Source organism: Thunnus thynnus, chromosome 10 (assembly GCF_963924715.1).
Source record: "Thunnus thynnus chromosome 10, fThuThy2.1, whole genome shotgun sequence".
NCBI lineage: Eukaryota > Metazoa > Chordata > Actinopteri > Scombriformes > Scombridae > Thunnus > Thunnus thynnus.
In genome coordinates this window covers 24,987,104-25,008,434 of record NC_089526.1, presented here as the reverse complement: position 1 = coordinate 25,008,434, position 21,331 = coordinate 24,987,104, and the positions used below count along the sequence as shown (strand labels likewise).

At 38.1% G+C, this 21,331-nt stretch overlaps 1 protein-coding gene across 3 annotated transcripts; it reads right to left on the bottom strand.

The window, feature by feature from the left end:
* Nucleotides 1-1,599: 1,599 nt before the first annotated feature.
* On the bottom strand, nt 1,600-21,185 carry LOC137191824 (interferon-induced transmembrane protein 1-like). 3 transcript variants are annotated; one of them, XM_067602248.1, is made up of 4 exons: nt 21,036-21,185; nt 20,763-20,931; nt 19,564-19,791; nt 1,600-2,885 (listed from the first exon to the last, which is right to left on the bottom strand). In XM_067602248.1, exons 2-4 carry the CDS (start codon nt 20,907-20,909, stop codon nt 2,733-2,735), a joined length of 528 nt encoding a protein of 175 aa, XP_067458349.1. In that variant the 5' UTR covers nt 20,910-20,931; nt 21,036-21,185; the 3' UTR covers nt 1,600-2,732. The 3 variants fall into 3 exon arrangements, with proteins under 3 accessions (XP_067458349.1, XP_067458350.1, XP_067458348.1); XM_067602249.1 differs by having other exon boundaries at nt 20,763-20,936; nt 21,036-21,142; XM_067602247.1 differs by having other exon boundaries at nt 20,763-21,114.
* Nucleotides 21,186-21,331: the final 146 nt, after the last annotated feature.

The window sequence follows — 21,331 nt, the reverse complement described above, 5'->3', positions numbered from 1 at the left end:
ATAATGATGTCTATTTGCTATCACATGGTTGGATTAAATCCAAGAAACTCATTACTCATACTTACCGCTACCACGGTTTGATATTGACATTTTGCAATAGTAAGTTTTACTGTCATTTTTATTCTTCCCTAATTGAACTATATATTCTACAGAATAAACATGTTATTGCATAATGACTTTTTTTTTTCCAGCCAGGTGTTTGTGAAAAGCGTTGTGTGCCCACCATAGTGTGCCTCCTGTAGATTTGCTCATCTTGAAAGGTATGATGTGAAGCAGCCACAAGCCTGAAGAACAAGATGGTTATCAGAAAACCAGGGCAGATGGATTACTGTAAAATTCAATGGCCATAAATGTGTCAACCCAGTGCAACCATAACACCTTGTTGTACACAGTGTATTATCTGACACCGGTTCGTCTCTGGACCATTTAAGGTTAAAAAAAATTTATTAAAAAAGTTATTAATGGCTCCAGGGCAAACCACTGCAGACAAATGAATTAAAATCATGTCCACAGCAGAGAACATATCATGACATTTATAGCCTTTAATTTGCAATGCTTGTTCCCCACATAGGCTTTAGAAAATAAATACAGTGTAATAAAAACACACAGGCAGTTATATGAACACAACATAAATAGAAATCACTGAAGTAAATTTACCATTAAACTAGATAAAATACAAAGGAAAGCCACCTGATTACCCATGACTACACCTGCTTCTGCTTGAAAACCTGTCATTAAAATCAACAACAAAAACATACAACCAGCAGTTAATAAGGGGATAATGTGTAACAGGGATAAATGAGGCATCAGTTTGGGTCAATGTGGTCAGTGTTGTAGTGGGTGACTATTGCGATGGATGATGTGGCTTCAGGGAAGCATGCAGAGAATGAAGAGGAAAGACTGTGGAGGACTGGGACGTATTATATAAAAGAACAGAAAAAAAAAGAGGTAGAGATGCCAGTTTTTTGTCTTCCAAAATCACGCAGGACAACCAACCGAGCCCCAAACAAAGTAGGCAAGAAGACCTGAGCAGTATGTGTGTCAGTGATCAAATTACATGTCAGCCTTTATATAGTGAAAACCCAGAGGAGAGACAGATACAATAGGAATGGAATGCATGCCAGATAGAGGGGCAGGTTTGAAATAACAAAATGATAAGAAGGAGGAGCAAAAGATGTCCTGGGGTAGAAGGAGAAAAAAGGATGTAAAAGAGAAGGAGAAGGGATGGAGCGGCATGAAGAGGAAGTGAGAGTGGGGCTGGGAGAGCACGGGACTGAGACAAAATATTTATTGAAATAGACCTGGGACAGTCACAGTAACTCCTAATGACTCCTGAAGAGTTCCTGTTCCTGTTAAAACCACAGTGAGGTTTTAACAGGATGTTGGAAAATCAAGTGACGTAACAACATGTTATGAAAGTGAAGTGAAATCCTGATACACTCGCAGGTCCTGTGGTCTTCAGAATATTGCACATCAGCAGTTGTTGCTACACTGCTTGTAACCAACCTTTGTTCTCATGTATCAGGACAAACCTTGTTAGGCCCTGAGCTGGCACTGGTCTGATGAAAGTCATATCAAAATACCAAACAGCACAAGTGGTTTTTCATTTAATATACTTTGATTTTATTTATAAAGAAATTTGGTATACAGTAAAATCTTCCTTTTTCAGCTTTGGTAAAGTAAAGAACATACAGACATTGCATGACAAACAACACCCAGGCTAGTGATACATGACACGCTACAGCTCTCAAAATTCCTGAGCTCGAGCCACTGATTGAGCAACTGGCTGCCATATTGGCTCCACTGCTGATTTTATGAGAAGCTGTGCATTCCTGTTCTGCTGGAATAAAGAAGAGGACTTTGGTGCTCAGCTACAACTCAGAGATGATAAGTGTGCACTCTCAGGTCAGATACACTTTGATGGCAAATGGGCTCACTTTTAGTTTTTAACTTGTTTAGCACAAACTTCACAAAGCCACATCTCTTTTTCTGCGAGTATCTTTGTAGTAACATATTAGTTTTTTTTTTATGTAATTCAATGTTAGAGTACTTTTAAGAGGGTTAGCTGGTGTTAGTGCATATTTACAGCCAACAAATCTGTTGAAAGGGCAGCAATATTTTGCCCATGCTACAAGCAGATAAATCTCTTCTGGTTGCAGAACTGAATAAAACTTTGTATGGATAATCATTTTCTATGTTAACATGAAAAGTTGAATAATACTTTGAAATTTTTAACAACACTTGTAGTCTGCGTGAGTAGTACAACAAGAATGAACAGAGGTTGAACAATGGATAACTTTTAAGGCATCAAAATTATTTATAAAAATTGTGTTAATTTTCAGATGTGTGATTACAAACAATGCTGATGAATATATGAATCTTTGGGAAAGTGGTAACTCTCTACAGTGTTGAAGAGTAATGGATTTACATGTAATGAGCTTCTGCAGTCTCTTTACAATAAATGGCTACTGAACTCTATCAGTTGTTGATAGAGTTGTTGATCCACCTACATTACTGAATTTGAGTAATCTGTTGTACAGGTGGTCAACAGCTAAAATGACCTAATCCACCTAATGAAATATCAGTAACTTTTCTAAAGGTCGGGTGACTTCAGGGTTACAAATTTCCAATAAAAACCATCTTGATGACCAATAATGTTCCTGATTTGGTCTGATATCTGATGTGGAATGAAAACGATGGACTAAGAATACAGGAAACATGTCGAAACAGATTTAGTTAATCAAAGACACAACAACCACCATGTAGATGATGATGAGGATGATGCCACCGATGCCGAGTCCCAGGGCCACGTGGTTCAGCGTTTTGGCCGTCCTGCTGCTCCGCTCTGCCCCCATCTGGTCCCCCATGTGGTTGGCTTCCCGTGCCTGAAATCACATTTTTAATATACAAACTATTTATCTTTGAAGTTATCTTTTTTAATCTGATGTTAGAACGCTGTACTGAATCGGTGATAACCTGAAAATGTGCACCACATTATCAAACTTACAGTAAAACATGTGATCCAATATAAAAAATATTGATTATAGCAGCTTTAAATATAATTAGGTCGATGTTTATTCTTATCCTGAATTATCCTGTTTTTTTTTAGTAAAACTTGTAACATTTGAGTAGGAGTGTTCATTACCAGTATGTTATTATTGGCACATGACAGAGAAACGTATGATAACGTAACAGTGACTTGATTTTCAAGTTTTACTACAGCTGCCCAGAAATGATAGTTGGCTTCAGTTAGTACTTTCCACCAATGACCTCATCACAGTGTCATGCTTGTGCAGTTCTTTATCAACAGAAACAGAAATAAATGTCAATGAGAACACCTGGATCACCTGTATCAGAAAAATACTGGCTTACAGAGAGCGAGTGTGAGGGTGAACTACCACTACCAAACTGTGGCTGTTATATGCAATCCTGCTGTTAACAACTGAAGAAGAACTGCAAGTAATCAGTACTGGTTAGATGTTCCTGTGGGTGAATCTGTCAGATTTACAAAGCAGGTTTTAATTCCACTATTTAAATACCCTTTAGTGTGTACATGGTGGAAAAAAAGAAAGATTAAATACAGGTGTTCTTTAGATAAACATGAAACATTTGATGACAGAGAGTGTATCTCAATACTGAGAAGAATTTTCTCATAAGATAAGGAGGAAAATGATAAAGGTAGTTACACTCGTCATGGAATTTTATTGAAACATAATACGCTGTCTGAGTCGAGCAGCAGGCCTGTAGTCTATTTTGAGAGAATACTCGGTACCCTGCGCCTTTAACAAGAGTCCAGCCCACAGACTTAATTAAATCAAACTCCCATACCCCTATTACATCTCTGTGTGTATCTCATTGTGTATTGAGTGCATGTATACGACTGAATGTGTGTATGTGTGTGTGTGTGTGTTTTGTAGGTGTCGTGAGAAGGCTCTGTCTGCTGTAGTGAGGCTGCTCATGATTACCAGCAGCTGTCTGGCTCGCGTTCAGCCACGGTTGTGTAGCGCTCCAAACACTGAGGCGCTGTCCTCATGGCCATGCATGATTTATACAATACAGAAAAACACTGTAACCCACTGCTGCACCTTCAAATCTGACTAGTAACAATTTGACTGTAGGTGTTTTGACCTGCACTCACTGAGTTGCGATATCACATATTAAAAGTTAACTGTTTGATGTATAAGCAAGACTCACAAACACAATTGCTCATTTTCTTTTTTTTTTTCTTCTTATTCTTACTTTTTTCACTTCAGAAATATGAACACTCAAGCAACTAAAATATGTCACAAGGTGACTGGATAACATCCTCACAACATGCTCTGTTCTCATCCGTCTTAAATACACGGTTGCTTTCAGTACATCAAAAATCTTGACATAATTTGTGCTGTTTCAATGTGATTAGACAGCTCAGTCATTTCAATTTGTGAAAACAAGAAAGATTCGTTTGACTAGTTGTTGTTGTTGTAGTTCTTTGAGCTTTTGAAACAAGGACTGATAATATGTGAGTTTTACTGGAGCTTTTTTAAGATTAGGTTATTAATTGTAACATATGTAACTACATGTTATTAAAGTTACCTAAAGATGAAAAAATATGTTTTATATATGTGGTCAATGCCTTGATTTTACCCCAGTAAATCACTCCTAATAACTATAATTACAGATAATACAACATCAATCATATTCATAATAATTTAGTAACAACAACTTCTTAAGTAGATTAATTAGATGCAATTTCCCTAACTTTTTCCCCCCATTTTTATATTGTTTCAGTCTCATAATATTTAGTCAGTGATGGAGTTTTTCACCAATGGCATTACAGCTGTAAACAATGCTGTTAATGTTGTTAAAATGGAAACTTGTTTTTAAGGCAAGTTATCATTAGGATCATGATCATGTTACAATTCGATGCAGAAAAACATATCCACAATTAAAAGCCACAAAGACAAGTTCATCAGTGGTCTCTGACCCTCCCCCAGTGCTCACAGGTCAGCTGCTGCCCAGCAGCTGGAACTGGTATTCAGCACCTCATTAAAGGTCTTTTCAACAGTGCCAGTGCTCGTGGTAAATGACAGTCAAACCATCATGTGTGTTGTACATCATTGCTGCGTACAGAATGAATTAACAGTATACAATGGGATTGTGGAAATCCCCCAAACTGTCCTGATAAACTGTCTACACTTAAAACTCTTATTAGTTTCACATTCCTACATTTCACAATGAATGTATGACTAGAATTACACAAGAAGGCAGGGACATTTCTGTGGGCAACTATTAAACTTTTACTGTCATTTAACTATATTTTGACATTGAATAATAAAAAAACACATGTGAAACAATCTCTGGTGAGTGTCTTTAGACACTTAAAACTATAATTGTTTCATAGTTGAATTTCAGATGGTAAAAATATCTTAAACAAGTGCCGACACATGGTACAAATAGTAGTTTAGTTTGGTGATCTGTCTTTTTGTGATTTGCAAATTGTTTTAACATTAACAGTGTATTTATGCAGCAAAAAAAACTTCATGAAGGGCTGTCAATTAATATGGCCTTTACGTGCAGAGAAAACGACCCTTTGAGCTAAAGAATCCTTTGAAAACTTATTTGTTTTAGAAATATATTCATATAAAATGTTAGAAAGGTACAAATCACAACATGTTATTCAAATTACAAATATGACTTCCATATTATAGAGAAAACAAAGCAGAGGACACACAACCAACTGAAATAGTTCACATCTGCTGTGAATCCTATAAGCGGTGCACACCGTCTTCAATCAGAGGCTCTTCTCAATAAGTGAAAGTGAGTTTACAACCATCGATAAACCCATCTGTACTGTCAGTCCCACTCAGTGATCTCTCTATTTCTCACACATATGAGTGCGTATGTGTGGTCTTTATTTTCTCTACCACAACAAACCAGCTGATACTTGATATCAGTCAGCAACACCCAGCACAGCTCTGCTGGGTGGTTCAACACATTTTTTTTTCAGTAAATACACTAATGTGTGATAATGCGTCACACAGGTTTATTGTCAATGAAATTCAATGCATGATGGCAGATCACAGAATTATCACAATGTCTGTAGGCTCAAAATTTCACTCCGTTTTATTTATATAGTCCAAAGTCATTCTTGTAAGAATAATGCATTTTCTGACATGTCTCAATGTAAAAGTTTTACACTACAATATGTGGGAATGAAGTGGTGCTGTTTTATACAATAAAAAGTGAAGTCTCGGCTCGGGTGAATTTAAAAGCTTCTTCAGAATTGTTGCTTTAATGCATCTTCATATCCTGCTGACCAATTTATCCTTAAATTAAATTACACAGACTCATACACCGGTGCTTAAATTATATTTGAAGCTTTTGCCAATTGGCTCAGTTCCCTGCTGTTGCCCGATTGGCTGCCTGTCTTGTTTGTCCTCTGCTGCAGTATTGTCTTCCTGCACTATCTGTGTGAGTGGGCCTGTCTAGTTGTCAGTGGGTCTGTCTGTGGCTCTTCTTCCTCCGCATTAGAGCAGTCTGAGTCATTGTGAAGAACAATGATGAGGAAAAAGCAGGGGCTGATACATGTGAGAAAGTACCGGGGAGCAGAACTAGATACAGCTGATGAAAGAGAGGAAGGAACAGATATTAAAAGCCTGCAGGGCCTTTCTCACACACTCAGGCACAATGAGACAGAGTCATGATAGCTGTTGAGGTAAAAAAAAAAAAAAGTTTTTGCCTGTGCCACTCTGTCATTCCTCCCAAACATTCAGTATCACTTTGACCCTTTGGTGGAACATTTCTCCACACCTCCCCCACCACTAACCTTCACTCCCACAGTTTAACTCTCCTGAGCTTTCGTCTGATTGGCTGATGGCAAGGTCAACAGGGGAAATGCATTCCACTCTGTGACACTGCTCTCTGCACCGCTGTTTAACACATATGTACTTGTTTCCATACTAAACACATCTACATACAGATGCAGGAACACAGGTTCTGTGTCCTGCAGCTACTTTTTAGGTAAGCAGAGCTCATGTGCCTGCTGATGCTTGTACAGGTTAAGCAGGCGTAGCCTTGAAGCCACAGGCTATTTCAGAGATGCCTGCCTTCTCAAAGTGAGCTCTGTGTGATTTTCAGCTTCAAAGGTCCACTGGGTAGGTCTTAAAAAAATACCCCACCCATCTGGGATTTATTATAGTCTGGCTTTCTGGTGTGAGACCCACAAGAAGGCACAAGCCTTTGCCTGGTGCTTACCCTGAGAAAAGAAAAGCTACATGTTGTTATCGGCACGGATGAGAGACTAGGCATATGTAAACAGTGGCGCCATGAGAGGCCAGGTGTCATTAATTTATAACTAGGATGAGTTGATAACTCTTATCTTAAAGCTGCACTAATCAATATTTTTTTTTATTAACAATGGATTCACTTGCAGTGACAAACCATTAATTTAATTAAATTGAATTATCATCCAACTCTACAGTTCCCCTCACCTCTGTGGAGCTTTTTAACGTCCTTCAGCTCATTGTCTTGTTTTTAAATCAGCTGTATGTTATCTACCCAGCAACCAACAACAGACAGTCAAAGTTAGCAACTAGCTGGGGAACAGAGTGCTACATTTAGCAGTTAAAAGAGCTGCCAAAACAGAGTTAAAAGGAGATTGAACAGTCCAATATTAGGTCCACATCTCCAAATGGATGCTAATGCTGTTGTATGTTGGCTGGATGTGTACATAGGAAACTGTTTGCTAACACGTTAGCTATACAATCTAGGGCTGTACCCGACTCAGAATTTATCAGATTTGGCTGTTCAATATGAAGATTTGACTTTTCGTTCCTTTTTTTTCTCCATGTATTTCTATTTAAATCAAGCTCTCATAGCCTATTTTATAATTTCACTTTAAACGTTTAAAACAATGTGTAAATCAATAAACAGTTTAAAATAAATTTATGGCATTGCTCGCTATGAAATAACTGATCTTTTCTTCAACAGAATACTTCTTTATTTCTCTTTTAACATAAAAACTAATAAATAAATCTAAACAAGAATAAAATAACAAGTGAAATTATTTAAAGAACCAGTGTTTAGGATCTAGTGGTGAGGTTGCAGATTGCAACCAACTGAATACCCTTCCCCTCCCCTTCTAAGCGTGTAGGAGAACCTATGGTGGCCGTAAAACTCGCAAAAAATGTGAAAGGCCCTCTCTAGAGTCACTGTTTGGTTTGTCCGTTCTGGGCTACTGTAGAAACATGGCGGTGCAACATGATGGGCTCCATGGAAGAGGACCTGCTCTCTATGTAGATATGAAGAGCTCATTCTAAGGTAACAGAAACACAAATATTCTTATTTTTAGGTGATTATACACTAATTAAAACATACTTAGTATTATATTACATTTCAGCCAAGTCTGTTCCGCTAGATGCCACTAAATCCTGCACACTGCACCTTTAAGACTGGAGCTATTTTTAGATGAAAATATTAACAGTAGGCCTGAAAATTTTAAATTAATTCACAGCACTGTCTGCTTTGAAATAAATTCTTGTCTTCAACAGCATAGGTTTATTAGGTTACTGTATTTTTCTTTAAACATCAAATAAATAAATCTTAAGTACAAATGAATAAATAAACAAATTAAACACTTGCATTTTAAGATGTGAATGTGGGAGAAAAAAAAGAATCGAATTGAAGAATCTCAGTGGACTGAGGGGTCACCGACAGATAATGCAAGTTTAAAATACAAGAATGTAAATTGCTGGTAAATTCTAAAAATGCTCATTATTACATCTGCTGCTGCCAAAACATGTTTTTTCAATTCTAATAAATCAGTGATTCAATCAATTATTTAAGATAAGCTGATGATTTTCAGTTGTTGAACATGGTTTCTGGCTATAAAAGTTAACAATAAAAAGAAATGAAGAGTTGTTTTCACATCTGTAGTATCTCAACACAGCCAGTTACCTCAAAGTTAAACACTTCCAGTTAAGACCTATGATTATGGCTCTTACAGTAAATGTTGAGTGATAGTCACTGGCAGTGGTTCAGGTTACGTAACTTGCACGGTTAAAAGTCAATCTGAAGCTACATTTGGAAATTACAGTTTGTAGGAGTTTTTCCCAAGCGAAATGCTCATATGAAGAGCTGCAGGTGCTTATTTCTCAAACCTCCAACACACATAATGAAGGAAATGAATCCGGTTGCAGCCATATATTGAGTCAGGGAAAACCCCATTAAACAAATATTTACATTAACTGTGGTCACAGCTATGTGTTTAGTGCATATTTCACAATGCCTTCCACTGTAACACAGAATACATATGTTTACATTTGAAAAATATATTGGATGAACGGTAAATATTATTTGTCTGCAACTGAAACAGTTAGCCTTTGTAACATTTTACCTTAAGCTTGCTATGTTGTTGTATTGTATTTCAGTTTACACTTGCAGCACTCAGTGACCCTCACAGTCATCTTGACTGGCAAGCCACAGGTGTTTGCCTTCCTGTTGTTCTCAGCTCAGTGGTTTAACACATAAACCTCCAGTTAGAGGTTTATGTGTGTTAACAGCATGCTTAGCTGTAAAACCAAGTGTCAGCATCAGTTGTTGGAAATGACTGTTGCTTGCAAGTTGACTACAAATGAACTTCTCACATGTTCATTCATGAGTCACAAGAACACCGTTTATTGTGAGTAGTGTGTTAAGGAAGAGGAAATGGTCTCAGCATGCATGTTGCAAATATATTGAAATGACCCCATGTGCTGTAGCGAATTTATAGTTGCCCTTTGGATTACAATGTGGTGTTCCTGAATCATTTACAGAGTTTGAATGTGAGATGCATGCTTTATCAGACATTTTATTCTCAGAAATTAATTTGTCAATGTTACTGGAACAACGACAGCCCCGAGCCTATAAACAGTGAGCATATTTTAAATGGAGGTAATATTTTGGGCAGTAGTAGCATAATCCTGCACTTGTTGATAATGAATGACATTACTGTTGCAGATGAGGGGCTCTCCAGAAGGACAGGAAGTATCAATCATGGCTTCAAACTGTAAGGGCCCCTGCCAGTTGTTTGGATGTTCATCCACTGTCAGTAAGAGCTAAGCTGTGAGGAAAAGATGATGGGAAACAAAGGACTGTTTGATGTCACAGAAGTGAGCAGTGGTTTGGCACAAGAGACGCAGAGCGCTGCTGTCTCATCCTGACAAAAGCGTTGCTTGTTTGGACACCCCAGCCGCTGCTAAGTCCGACATTCCAACTCTCCAAATCTCGTCCTGAAGAAAATTACCCTTATTTCCTTGACATTATCAAAGTCACATTAGTGCAATTCATTCTTGTTCCATTGTCAAAATTTTGTTTTTCTCCACAGAAATGTGAACATGAAATCAACAGTCAATTTCCAAAAAGACTTGTCTAAGTGTTCACTTTCCTCTCTTGGCCATTGTGCTTGAAATGCCAGATAGAGAATGTTAAGTGAGACAGAGCCCAGCACCTAGCCCTATATCTCTCCACCGCTCCCCCTCTGCTTCTCTGTTATTTTCACTCTATCTTGTTTCCGTCTCTGCCTTCTGTTCAATTTGCCCTTGCGGCCATACTGTCAAGATGACGCAACAGCACACATCCAAAAGCTTTTTCCCTCCACATGTTCACTCCTTCTTCCCTCCCAATCTCCCTTTCTGGCTTGTCGCTCTCTTTCATTTCTTCTCCTCTCTTCTTTCCCCTGTATCTCCTCCTGGTTCATCCAGCTCCCTCATTGTGTAGCCACAATGGAGACACAATGGGCCTCATGCATGAATGTTTTCTTATTTTTCTCTTGTATTTGTTCTTGCACAAAGCAATAAGAGGAAAGAAAATCCTACATGGGATTAAACAAACTCTCTTAACTGCCTGAACTTGTTGTAAATCGCTTGTCTCAGCCTGATGAACGTCACCTGTTCATAAGGAGGTGTACATTTGTGAGATGTGATCATTAGCATAATCCATGCCCCTAAAATTGCCATATAAGGCTCCGTGTTCCTCTCTGTGTGTGGGCGAGTTTCATTCACAAAAAAGTTCCCAAAGAGTAAAAACGCTGCGTAGCTTCAAGTCCTGCTTGACCTTGCGCACATAACAAATTTAGGAGTGACAGTAGGACACCTGACACAATCGGAAAATATGAATCCGGACAACATGTCATCAGAGTAGCTCCACACTGTGACAGAAATAAAGAGTGAATGCTTTGACATGAAAGTTAGATGCTAAAAAAATCTTTCTAAAGCACATCAGTCTGTGATGGGAGGCGGTCATGCGACAGTCACAGCGATATTAGAGGAGAGTATTATAGTCTACAAGTGATGTTACACTGTCAGCTGCAACATAACATGACAATGGACAGAGACCTACAGAGAGACATAGAGAGAAGTTTCCAACGACTGCTTAAATGTAGAAGTTGCTCTGCCAAAATATGGCCATAAAAATCATAGAATCTAAAAAACCTTTCAGTAAATTGGCAGCCACGATGATGAAAATATGGTAAACAGAATATAAATTCGGCATTGAGTTTGTTTTACTTATAAATGACATTTTCTGTTAATTTCGGTATCATATTTAAACTCCAAATTAATTCAGATAAGGGCATTATAATTGTAAATCAAACAAGTGTTTCTCCCATGTGAAATAAGGCAGAGATGATCTATTCATGACTTGTATGACAGGTCTGTACCGCTTATAAATTTTGTTCATACTTAAGAGAAAATTATTCGTACGAGAAAATCGATGAATGCCACAAATGTTCTTGAATCACTCGTATGTGCATTTTAAGAACGAATCGGTTTATATGAGTGCTTCCTGCATGAGGCCCAGTGAATCATCCGCACCCAGCTATCTATACAACATAATTTTCTAGAAGACAGGAGGAGTTTCCTCTTCTACCTTCTGTTCCTTTCAAGGGAAGTCAAGATAGGGTCTTCATACTGCCAGACTAATTATATCCTCATGACCATGTGATCACTATTCAGACATTTCACTGGAATTGTTCAGCAAGACAGAAAAGTCAGTGTTTGTGACGAGAGCTGCAGTGAAGTCAAGCACTGTTTTCCTGATTAACAACAAGCCCTGTAAAACAAATGTGTTTAGCAATTCCATTCAAATACACTGTTAATATTTTACAGGAAGGAAGGAAGTAGATTATTTATTATCTGATAACAGAACACAATGGAGAAGTGAGTTTCATCTTTCCTGTCAGTTTGTCACTGCCATCCTTTGTAGGTTACTTTCAGATCCTCTCTGTTCTTCTGTAACACTCATTTGGTCACGCACCTTGCACTCTTATATGAACAGCGTAAATCTCAGCGATGTGAATCCCCAAATCACCAGTTTTAGATAATCAATGATGCTATTATAGAAAAGACAGAAAACTCTAAATCAACCTCAGACTTAATGCTGTGTTGCTGTTTCTTGCAGGGAACTTCTAACATTCAGGTTGCAGCAGGTTGGTGGTTTTTTTTTTGCTCTTTACAGTGTTGTCTCACACTTCTTAGCTTGGCCCATATGCGTGTTTGAGTGGGGGTTGGCTCATTCACATTAGGAAATGTGACTGGGTGACTTGTCTGTGTGCCAGATACATTAATGAGACAGAGGACGTGGTGGAAAGACAGACAGAGATCTACAGAGGGGGCATAACAAAGCAAGACAGAGACAGATTTCAACAGAAAACACAACAGGAACATGAAGTTTAGTGTCTAAAGTGGGTTGTAACATTGTTGACAGATGACTTCAACATTTCAGCACACTGGCTTTGGACTGCTGATTGCAGTCAGTGTGTATCGAAGAGAATATAAGATTCTCCCTTTTCCCAGGAAAAAAATTGGAAAAATTCCCATGAACGTGTGAATTTTAGCATGTGCATGTTTGTGCACTTTTGTGTTCACATACTGACGACTATCGCATGTATATCATCATCACTACCGTGCAACTGTTGCAGTTAAATCCTTAAGTCCTACCTTGAAATGCTGTTATAATGGTAATAAGACAGGATCAACTTTTCAGCTGCAGCTGTGTCTTCCAGTTACTTTTCAAGCTAAAATGGCAACTTAAAGTTTGGCTGTGGGGCAAAATACTTCCTAGAATAATTATGAATGAAGCAAAGCATAAAATTTGTAAAAGGAAACTACGTAGGTGGTTCAACAAGTGGCTTATTCAACATGTAGGCCTTAATCCAGCATCGAGTGCACACATCAAGGTAGGGTTTTTTTTTACTTTTTATTATATGAGAGAATAACATTGGAAAATTCAAATAGATGACTGTTTTATGATTAATTTACTGCATTTACTTCATTTTCATATATAATTTTAAAATCATGATGAAAACGTCAACCCTGACATTGAGGTGGCTGGGTTGAAGTAATCGATGTTTCAACACCATTGTTGAAAAATAAGCCCTTTTATATTGTCAGACATACAGTAGAGTATATGTTTCCATGACAACTACTATGATAATCTAAAGCTTTATTGACTCCTAACTTATCTTACAGCTCTTACCGTCTCCCTGCAGCCGCTATCTCCTCAGTGCTGAGATAAACACAATTTTTCAGTGTTAGTCTTATCTACTGAAACCTGGTCAGTGGAGTGTTAACACATCATGGAAAGTGCAATCTGTGCAATCAGCTGTGTACATAACAGCAAAGTTACATTATGTACACAGCTTTGACTTTTTGTTGTTTCTGTTCATGTCCCCAACTGCCAACTGCAAATCTAATTTATTTATCTCTATGACTTCTGCACTGTACATTGAATGAGTGAAACCATATGAAAGCAACAATTTTGAAATGTGATACAAATGTACTGCCAACATACTAATGGTCATCTTGTTAGCGCTGTGTTCAACATACAGTACATCTATTCTTCAGCTTCAAAGCGATGTGAACTAAGGAGGAACCAATTTATTCCAATATTTCACTGTCCTTTTCAATGAGTTTCCAAAATACCTCAGAGAAGGTGACTCCAGGACACATTTGAAAGTCTTCTGCTTCTCATTCATGCAGCTACAATCCCACAAAGAAATGAGGTTGTTTTTTGAGAAATAATAATTAGATCTGGGAAACTTTTCCATGTGCTTTAGTTTGCTGTTCCAATGAGGGTGGACACTGCAACGATCTTTGTCCTTTCATAAATTTTGAGTGTCATCATAAAATCTGAAGCAGGGAAAGTAACCGATGATAAGGGTGTGATTTATCACACGGACTATTTAGGAAAAGCAAGACGATGAGATGGTTTAGAGCAGGAGACAAATAAACAGGTCAGTCTGGGTAAGTTACTGCACAGAGACGTGCAGTAGCATGTAATAACTGGGACATGATTTTTGCTAAATTCAAAAGCTTGTGATCCACTTTAGTCTAGCAGGATGTGACTACAGGTTGAGTAACTGTTTATGAAGAAAAGAAACTAGCAAGATCAGGAAGAGAAGGGTATCCAGATTGTAAGTAAATACAACAACAAATCCAGTCATACTGGGGTTTTCCATGAGGCTTAACTCAAAGCTGAAAGTACACCAACAATTATGGCACATGCTTGATCTTGCCACGACTTCGTTTTATGCCCCAAAGGGTTAAACATCAAATTATTTTGTGAAAGTCCCACACTGAGCTCCAAAGGGACCTGATGACAACACCTGCGGATGATGTGATATTCATGGACCAGTGATTTGTGAGGAGAGTGAGAACATATTTTAATCCAGCACAGATGAGGTGCATGTTTTTTTTTAATGAAGAAAAGAGAAGTGCTTTTTTTTTTTATCAAGGCCGCTCACAACTGTGCCTGTATTCAATGTTTTTCAGTGTAACCACATGATCATCAAAACCCCCTTTTTCATTCAAATGTAAAATATTGTCTAAACACAACAACTTTGCTGAAACAAAAGTCTAAAACTGTCATAAACATTTACAGGAACTACTGATTAAAGAACAAATAAATAAGATTACAAATCTGAAGCCCTACGTCTACTGGAGTCTGTAGTCTTTATTTGAGAGGGATTTCATATATATGTCTCTCAGTTTTCTGCTGCCAGCCCAATACAATAGAGGCGAATGGAATTTAGTGTGTTGTGCTAACAGCGATGAAATACTATATTTTGAAAGTTAAACAGCAACAGAAGTTCCTGCCTCTGTTAGTTTGGATAATCCAAAGAAAATATCATATGTGCTATCTCTTTTGTAGAAAGTGCTTCCAATCTACCTATCCAGCCCTAGATTAGACTTTTCCACATATGCAGTATTTTATACTGTGTGCAATGGACAAAATGGCAGTTTGATAACAGGGTCATATACACGTAAGCACATCATCACTGTTCTATAGAAACACTGTGAGGACATGATTCACTGAAACATAATCTTCTAACGAGTAATTTCAAACCTTTGTAACAAATTCTTCTCAAAATGGTAACTCAAACTAGAATGGACAGAGTTAATACACATGTTGCTGAAATCAGCTAGATCTTTCCAGTAATCATGGTATCTCCTCCGTCCATCCAGGATTAATGTCCAAAAATGTGTTGAAAAATGTGTTTTGAAATCATATAAATAAGGCTCTCCTTATGACTTCAGATCTTGCCTTTGAATCACAAAATTCAGACTATGTCTCTAGTGTCTGTACAAGTGATCCAGTGATTGTTGTCTGTACATCCACAATGACAGTGCAAACAGGAACTGACTTTCTATGGCACAGGTTGTTCACCAATATGCAAACAAATCTGACTAACAATAACTGGAATCATTCAATTTTGGTTTATTACAGATATATCGATTTTTGTGTATAATTGGCCAGTTAGAATATAAAAAAGTCTAGAAATGCTAAACATCTTACCTAAGGTGGACGTAGTTTAAACACTGGCCCAGCAGTATAAACAAAGTGCAGTTTGTTGACACCAACTTATATAACTTTCTACGTGCTGAAGTTCATGTTTTTCAGTCACACATTGTTACTATTTTGTAGACGCAAAGTTGCTCCATGCAGTTACAATTTCTGGAAAAGGGCAGAAAAGACTATAATTCTTATATAATTTACTTTTTAATAAATTTAATCAGCTGAAGGGTGCTTACAGTGTAGATGTAGTTCAACAATAACAACGTAGCTGCAGCATTGTATAACATATTTATGTGGATTTATATGCACAATTATGCACAAATCATCTAGAATTTTCCTTTGGATGCAGTAGTACAGCCATGAAAAAGGGGTGCATTTGTCACTTTTTCGCATAGAAGTATTGTCTTTCTCAGTCCTGCAGTTTTGAGTATCATACTGTGCTGTTCTGATCTGTTCATTACTCTAAAAGCTTTGGAAGCGGAGGCCAAATAAGCTTGCAGGCTAAGTGATTGCTCCAAACTCTAAAGATGCAGAAAGGCACCAGTCAAATGATCCACTGGCCATGAATTAAGAATAGATGTCTTCTAATGGATTCTGTTGTGTACATATTAACCAAGGCCTGTTCAATAAAGACCTGGAGAAGACTGTGCTCTAATATACTGTAGGAAGTATGATCAGAAAACAAAGGCACAGAACAAACAGCTGTGTGAACAGTACGACTGTGGGACTCATTTCTGTGTGTCGCTTTCATAAGTCAAAGTAAATACTGGATGCTGAATGTGGACATTAACAAGCCTAACATTAACATCTGTTGCTATAGAGGCTATGCAACACTACATTGTGTGTTACCAACACACCCCTGATACACACACACACACACACACACACAGACTAAACACAGTACATATGTATGTAGAGTGTATAAATGAGCATACAGGCTTCCAGGAAAATGTCATCTGACCTTGTTTCAAATTCCAAACAACATTAAATCATTACCGGTATTGTTTCTTCCAGTGTACCAGACATTAGCTATTTAAATATTCATCACTCCACATGTGAGGAAACATGGCAAACCACATGAGAAAATTACCATATCAAGGCAATTTCATGGCACCTTTTAACTTAAAAAAAAAAGTCAACTTTCCATGCATAAGACACACCAAGACTCTTGGTAAATCTTGGTGGTACTTAAATGTTAAAAGGACAAAAATATTTGGGCTTTAACTAGTTTTAGAAATGTGTAGGAAGTCACAAAACAGTTTTTCCACAGTGAGTTTTAAAGCCGACTGCATGGAAACCATCAACTACCTTCTCCAAAAAAAGTGTGCACTCTCCTTACGCCATACCGCTGCTATGACTCACAGGTTAAAAACAAACTCATTAACTCTTTGAATGACCTCAAAGGCCAAAAACACATGACCGCATATTAATTAACAAATCAATCTAAACTGAGGCAATGTATATTTTAACTACTTTGTCAGAAGTACAGGATCTACACTCCAGGCTATACTGATAAGTATACATAAATATAAATGACTGGTAAGGACCCTCTGAGCTGCTACAACATTCAGGAACACAGAGCCTCTTCACCATTTTCTGTTGACATTATCTTCCCTGTTCTGTCTGTCTCTCTCTCTCTCCTCTCTATGCTCCCATCCTCACAGACCTTGGCCCCTCCCAGCAACCTCAATCACTTCCCCAAACTTGGCTCTTGCACAACACATCACATGCACCTACCCTCACATAATCAAATTCTGCTGTTGCCTAAAAGGATGGATGTATGATAAGAGCTGGATACTTGACCAAAAATGGCGTCCATTCAGTCCAATAAGAACCGCTCAGCTGGTGCATTCCCCTCAATATGTTTCTAGCTTCCAGGTTTGCTTCCATGTTGTGCGGCCCACTGAATATGCGCAGTAATGTTTATCCCGCTGGCCCCGCCCACAAGTTCCCACTCGGCCCATAGACTTTACATTGTGATGACGTCACAGATTTTTTAAATCATTTTCTCGGCTGGAGTAAAGTTTTACAAATTTAAAACCTAAACGGATCAAAAATTCATAATAGAAAGTCATATTTGATCTTGTTTGCAGTTCAAGGTGTCCTGTCAACAGTTTTACAGACGTCTCTTTTACAATAGTGGTTTATGGGGAAAATGCTTTTTGAGCCACAGGAGGATTTCTTGCTGCAATACCGCAAGTGACCACTGGGAAAAAATGGCTGAAAGGCTGAGCGGCAGCACCCTATCCAGCTCTTATAATACATCCATGACTCAAAGTGGCAACCTCCATGACTGAAAAATGAAGCCAACACCAAAAACTGCAGTTCCTCGAACAGCCACTTGAGGCTGGCTCCAAAAGCGAGTCAATTCTCATAGACATTGCAATTTACAGCAGAAATAAACATGTTTACAGCCTGGTGCAAAAAAACTGTTTTGGTCCCTATAGCTAATTTCCCCTTTCATGACAACTGTACAGGGGGTGAATTTTTATATAACTCACCTGTTTAAATTTTATTAATGCTTAAAGTTATCCATAATTAAGGGCGTAGCCGCTTTGAGTGACAGGTGGGTGCCATCACAGGCGAGTCACCACAGTGACAACGTTGGTTAGATAACGTAACCATGGTGTAACCCCAGAGCATAGGCGTACCTGTAGCCGTTGCTATCTCAGTGTCTTTTCAGTTCATGAAAGTTAATAATAACATTTTGGTCGCCTGAAAAGGTCTTGTTCAGCGTTTGGTTGAACTAAAAGACTCTAAGGAGTCGGATGTTTAGTTTTTCCACTAAGTTCATTTTGTTTTAATGGTTTTAAGCATGTTTTTCACTAGCTAAAATTAGCATTAGCATTATCACAGTTAACCATAGACTGTAAATGCACTCTGCTAACCAAGCCAGTAGCTGGCATTAGGGTCATCTCCACCCTCTCATCTAAATATGGCCACTTCTGGCTCCAAAATCCAAGATAGTGACAGTCAAAATGCAAACTCAAGGCTTCAAAATGGGAGTCCACAAACCAATGGGTGATGTCACAGTGGCTACGTGCATTATTTTTTACAGTCTATAGTTGCCTCTTTTAATTATTTACAAATTAGTCTCATCATAGTTGAGCTCATTTCAAAAGCCAGAATAACAATGTACATATTTACTTTTGACTAGATCCTGAATCTTTAATAAGTGTTTACAAAAAGTAGAGTTTTCATTATTCTCATCATCTGGTTTGCAGCTATAACACACTTGACAACAGTCATGGCAGAAGCCTCATCATTTGCTTATTCTGTATCTATCATTAGTCACTTACGACTACAGTATTGCATCCAGAATTATTAGGCATCTCTCCACCTCTGCAGTGTTTCATTTGGTGGCAGTAACAGCTATTTTTCATGTCTTTCAATTTGAAAAATGACCTGACTTTTTGGATCAATGCTTATTTTTATTTGTAAGAGCTATTTATGTTATTATTTATGACAAGGTTGCTTTATTTTGATTTAGAAAATAATAAAAATCAATAAAAAAAATTGTGATGCAGTCTATTTAGTTAAGTGTGATTGTTTTTTGTTTTTTTTTACTAATCTATGAAATGTGTACCGTGCAGCTGTAGTGATATAAAAATATAACACTGAGACTCTGTATTGGCACATGTTCAGGATTCAGTGATTTGCATCAGGTTTGGGGAAATTCTGTTCTGTGTAACCATAGCTGTGCACCAGGCCGTGAAGAATATACTATAAATACTAATAAATCTGACTCACGGAAATGGAATAGATGAGGGCAGCAATTCCAAGTGGCAGGCAGCAGCACAGCATGGTGAAGATGGAGTAGCACATGTAGTCATTGACAGGGTTAGCCAGCGGGCCTCGAGTCACGTACATTGTGGGCTGGACAGCGACGGTGGCCTGCTGTCCTGGGTACTGCTGACCCATGGGATACTGCTGTTGTCCATATCCTGCACCTCCATATTGTGGTGGGGATCCATAGCCCTGCAGGCCACACACACACACACACACACACACACACACACACACACACACACACACACACACACACAGTACTTCTCATTTAGAGGAAAATGAAACTTTCACCTGAAATTGGAAGTGAAATCTGAATCTGATTCCAGCTGAACAGAAATTTGGCCACAAATCCTGCTGATGAAATAATCAGATGTGGCAACTGTGAAACTGAATCGAACAGATTTTGGGCATTTAATGTTACAGCACTAATGTAACTGTTGTTCATTTAACCACCAAGGTACAAACAAAGGTTCTTGAGTTGCTGTGAATATTATTTTTGCTGGTATTTTCATTAACATTGAAAGACTAAAATAAAACAAAAAGGTTTTATCTTTTGATACGAAGCTCACAACTAACATTAATAAGTAACAGCTTGTTCATTTATTCACTAAGAACATCATTGTAATGTACTAAAATTACATTTTAAGAAACCTTCCAAAACTAACATATTGCTGTGCTTTAAATATTATTACTGTGCAGTAAATATCATGATAATGGGCAGAAGAGAAAAATAGGGTTCTTAAAATGTTCTACAAACATAGTAATGTTATTTGTATGCGGTTCAAATTGTTTAAAGCAGTGGTTCTCAGACTTTTTCATGTCATGTTTTTCATGTTTTCCTAAACTGTCCCACGGTCCCCGTCGGAGAAGGTTCCTGCTTTTAGATGTTTTATTACAGAAAAGTATGAACCCCATGACCAAAATAGTCGTATATCCCATCATTGTGTTATTTATGGATGGAATTATAGCGAAAATAATGTTTCCCCTTTTTTGCCTGGGACCTCTTGGAACCCTCTCAAGAACCGAATTCCTGGGTGTCCGCGGACCCCACTTTGAAACCCACTAGTTTAAATAATTCTTTATTTCTGGCAAAGAGGAACTAATGTAATTAATCAATTAATGTAATTAATTAATTACATTAATTAATTAGAGTGGCTTACCTGCACCTGAGGCGGGTACCCCAGGCCGGGCTGAGGGTACCCGGTCTGCGGGTTGTCCTGGTAGGGCGGAGGGGGCGTCTGGCACATTGACGCCTTCTCGTCAGCCCATCCCGCCGGAGGAGCGCTCGCAGACTTGCTGGGGTCCATCCTGCAACAGTTTGCTCTCTATCTGTGCTTTCAGAAGAAAGAAAAATCGGCCCCCCTTTATTTCTTTCTTTCTCTCTCTCTCTCTCTGTCTCTCTCTTTTTTTTTTTTTTTAAATGTATTTCCTACCTTTCTGTTTTATGGTAAATTTCCAATACCGTCCTCTGTGTGGTATGTCCACTTGCACAAGGTGAACTGTCTCAATGCGGAGGCTATAACTTTTTTTTTGTCTCATTAGACAAGACAGGCATTTAAAAAAAAACACTTCCTGTCATGAGTTTCAAATGAAAAGCACTGTCGCACATGAGCCTGAGTTTCTGACTGGACTAATCAGCTGATTACAGATTGTATTGGGAGAAATTATTAATAACGGAGCATTGATTATATTTTGGCTAAATGTAACTATCACAGTTATTATTAAGAAC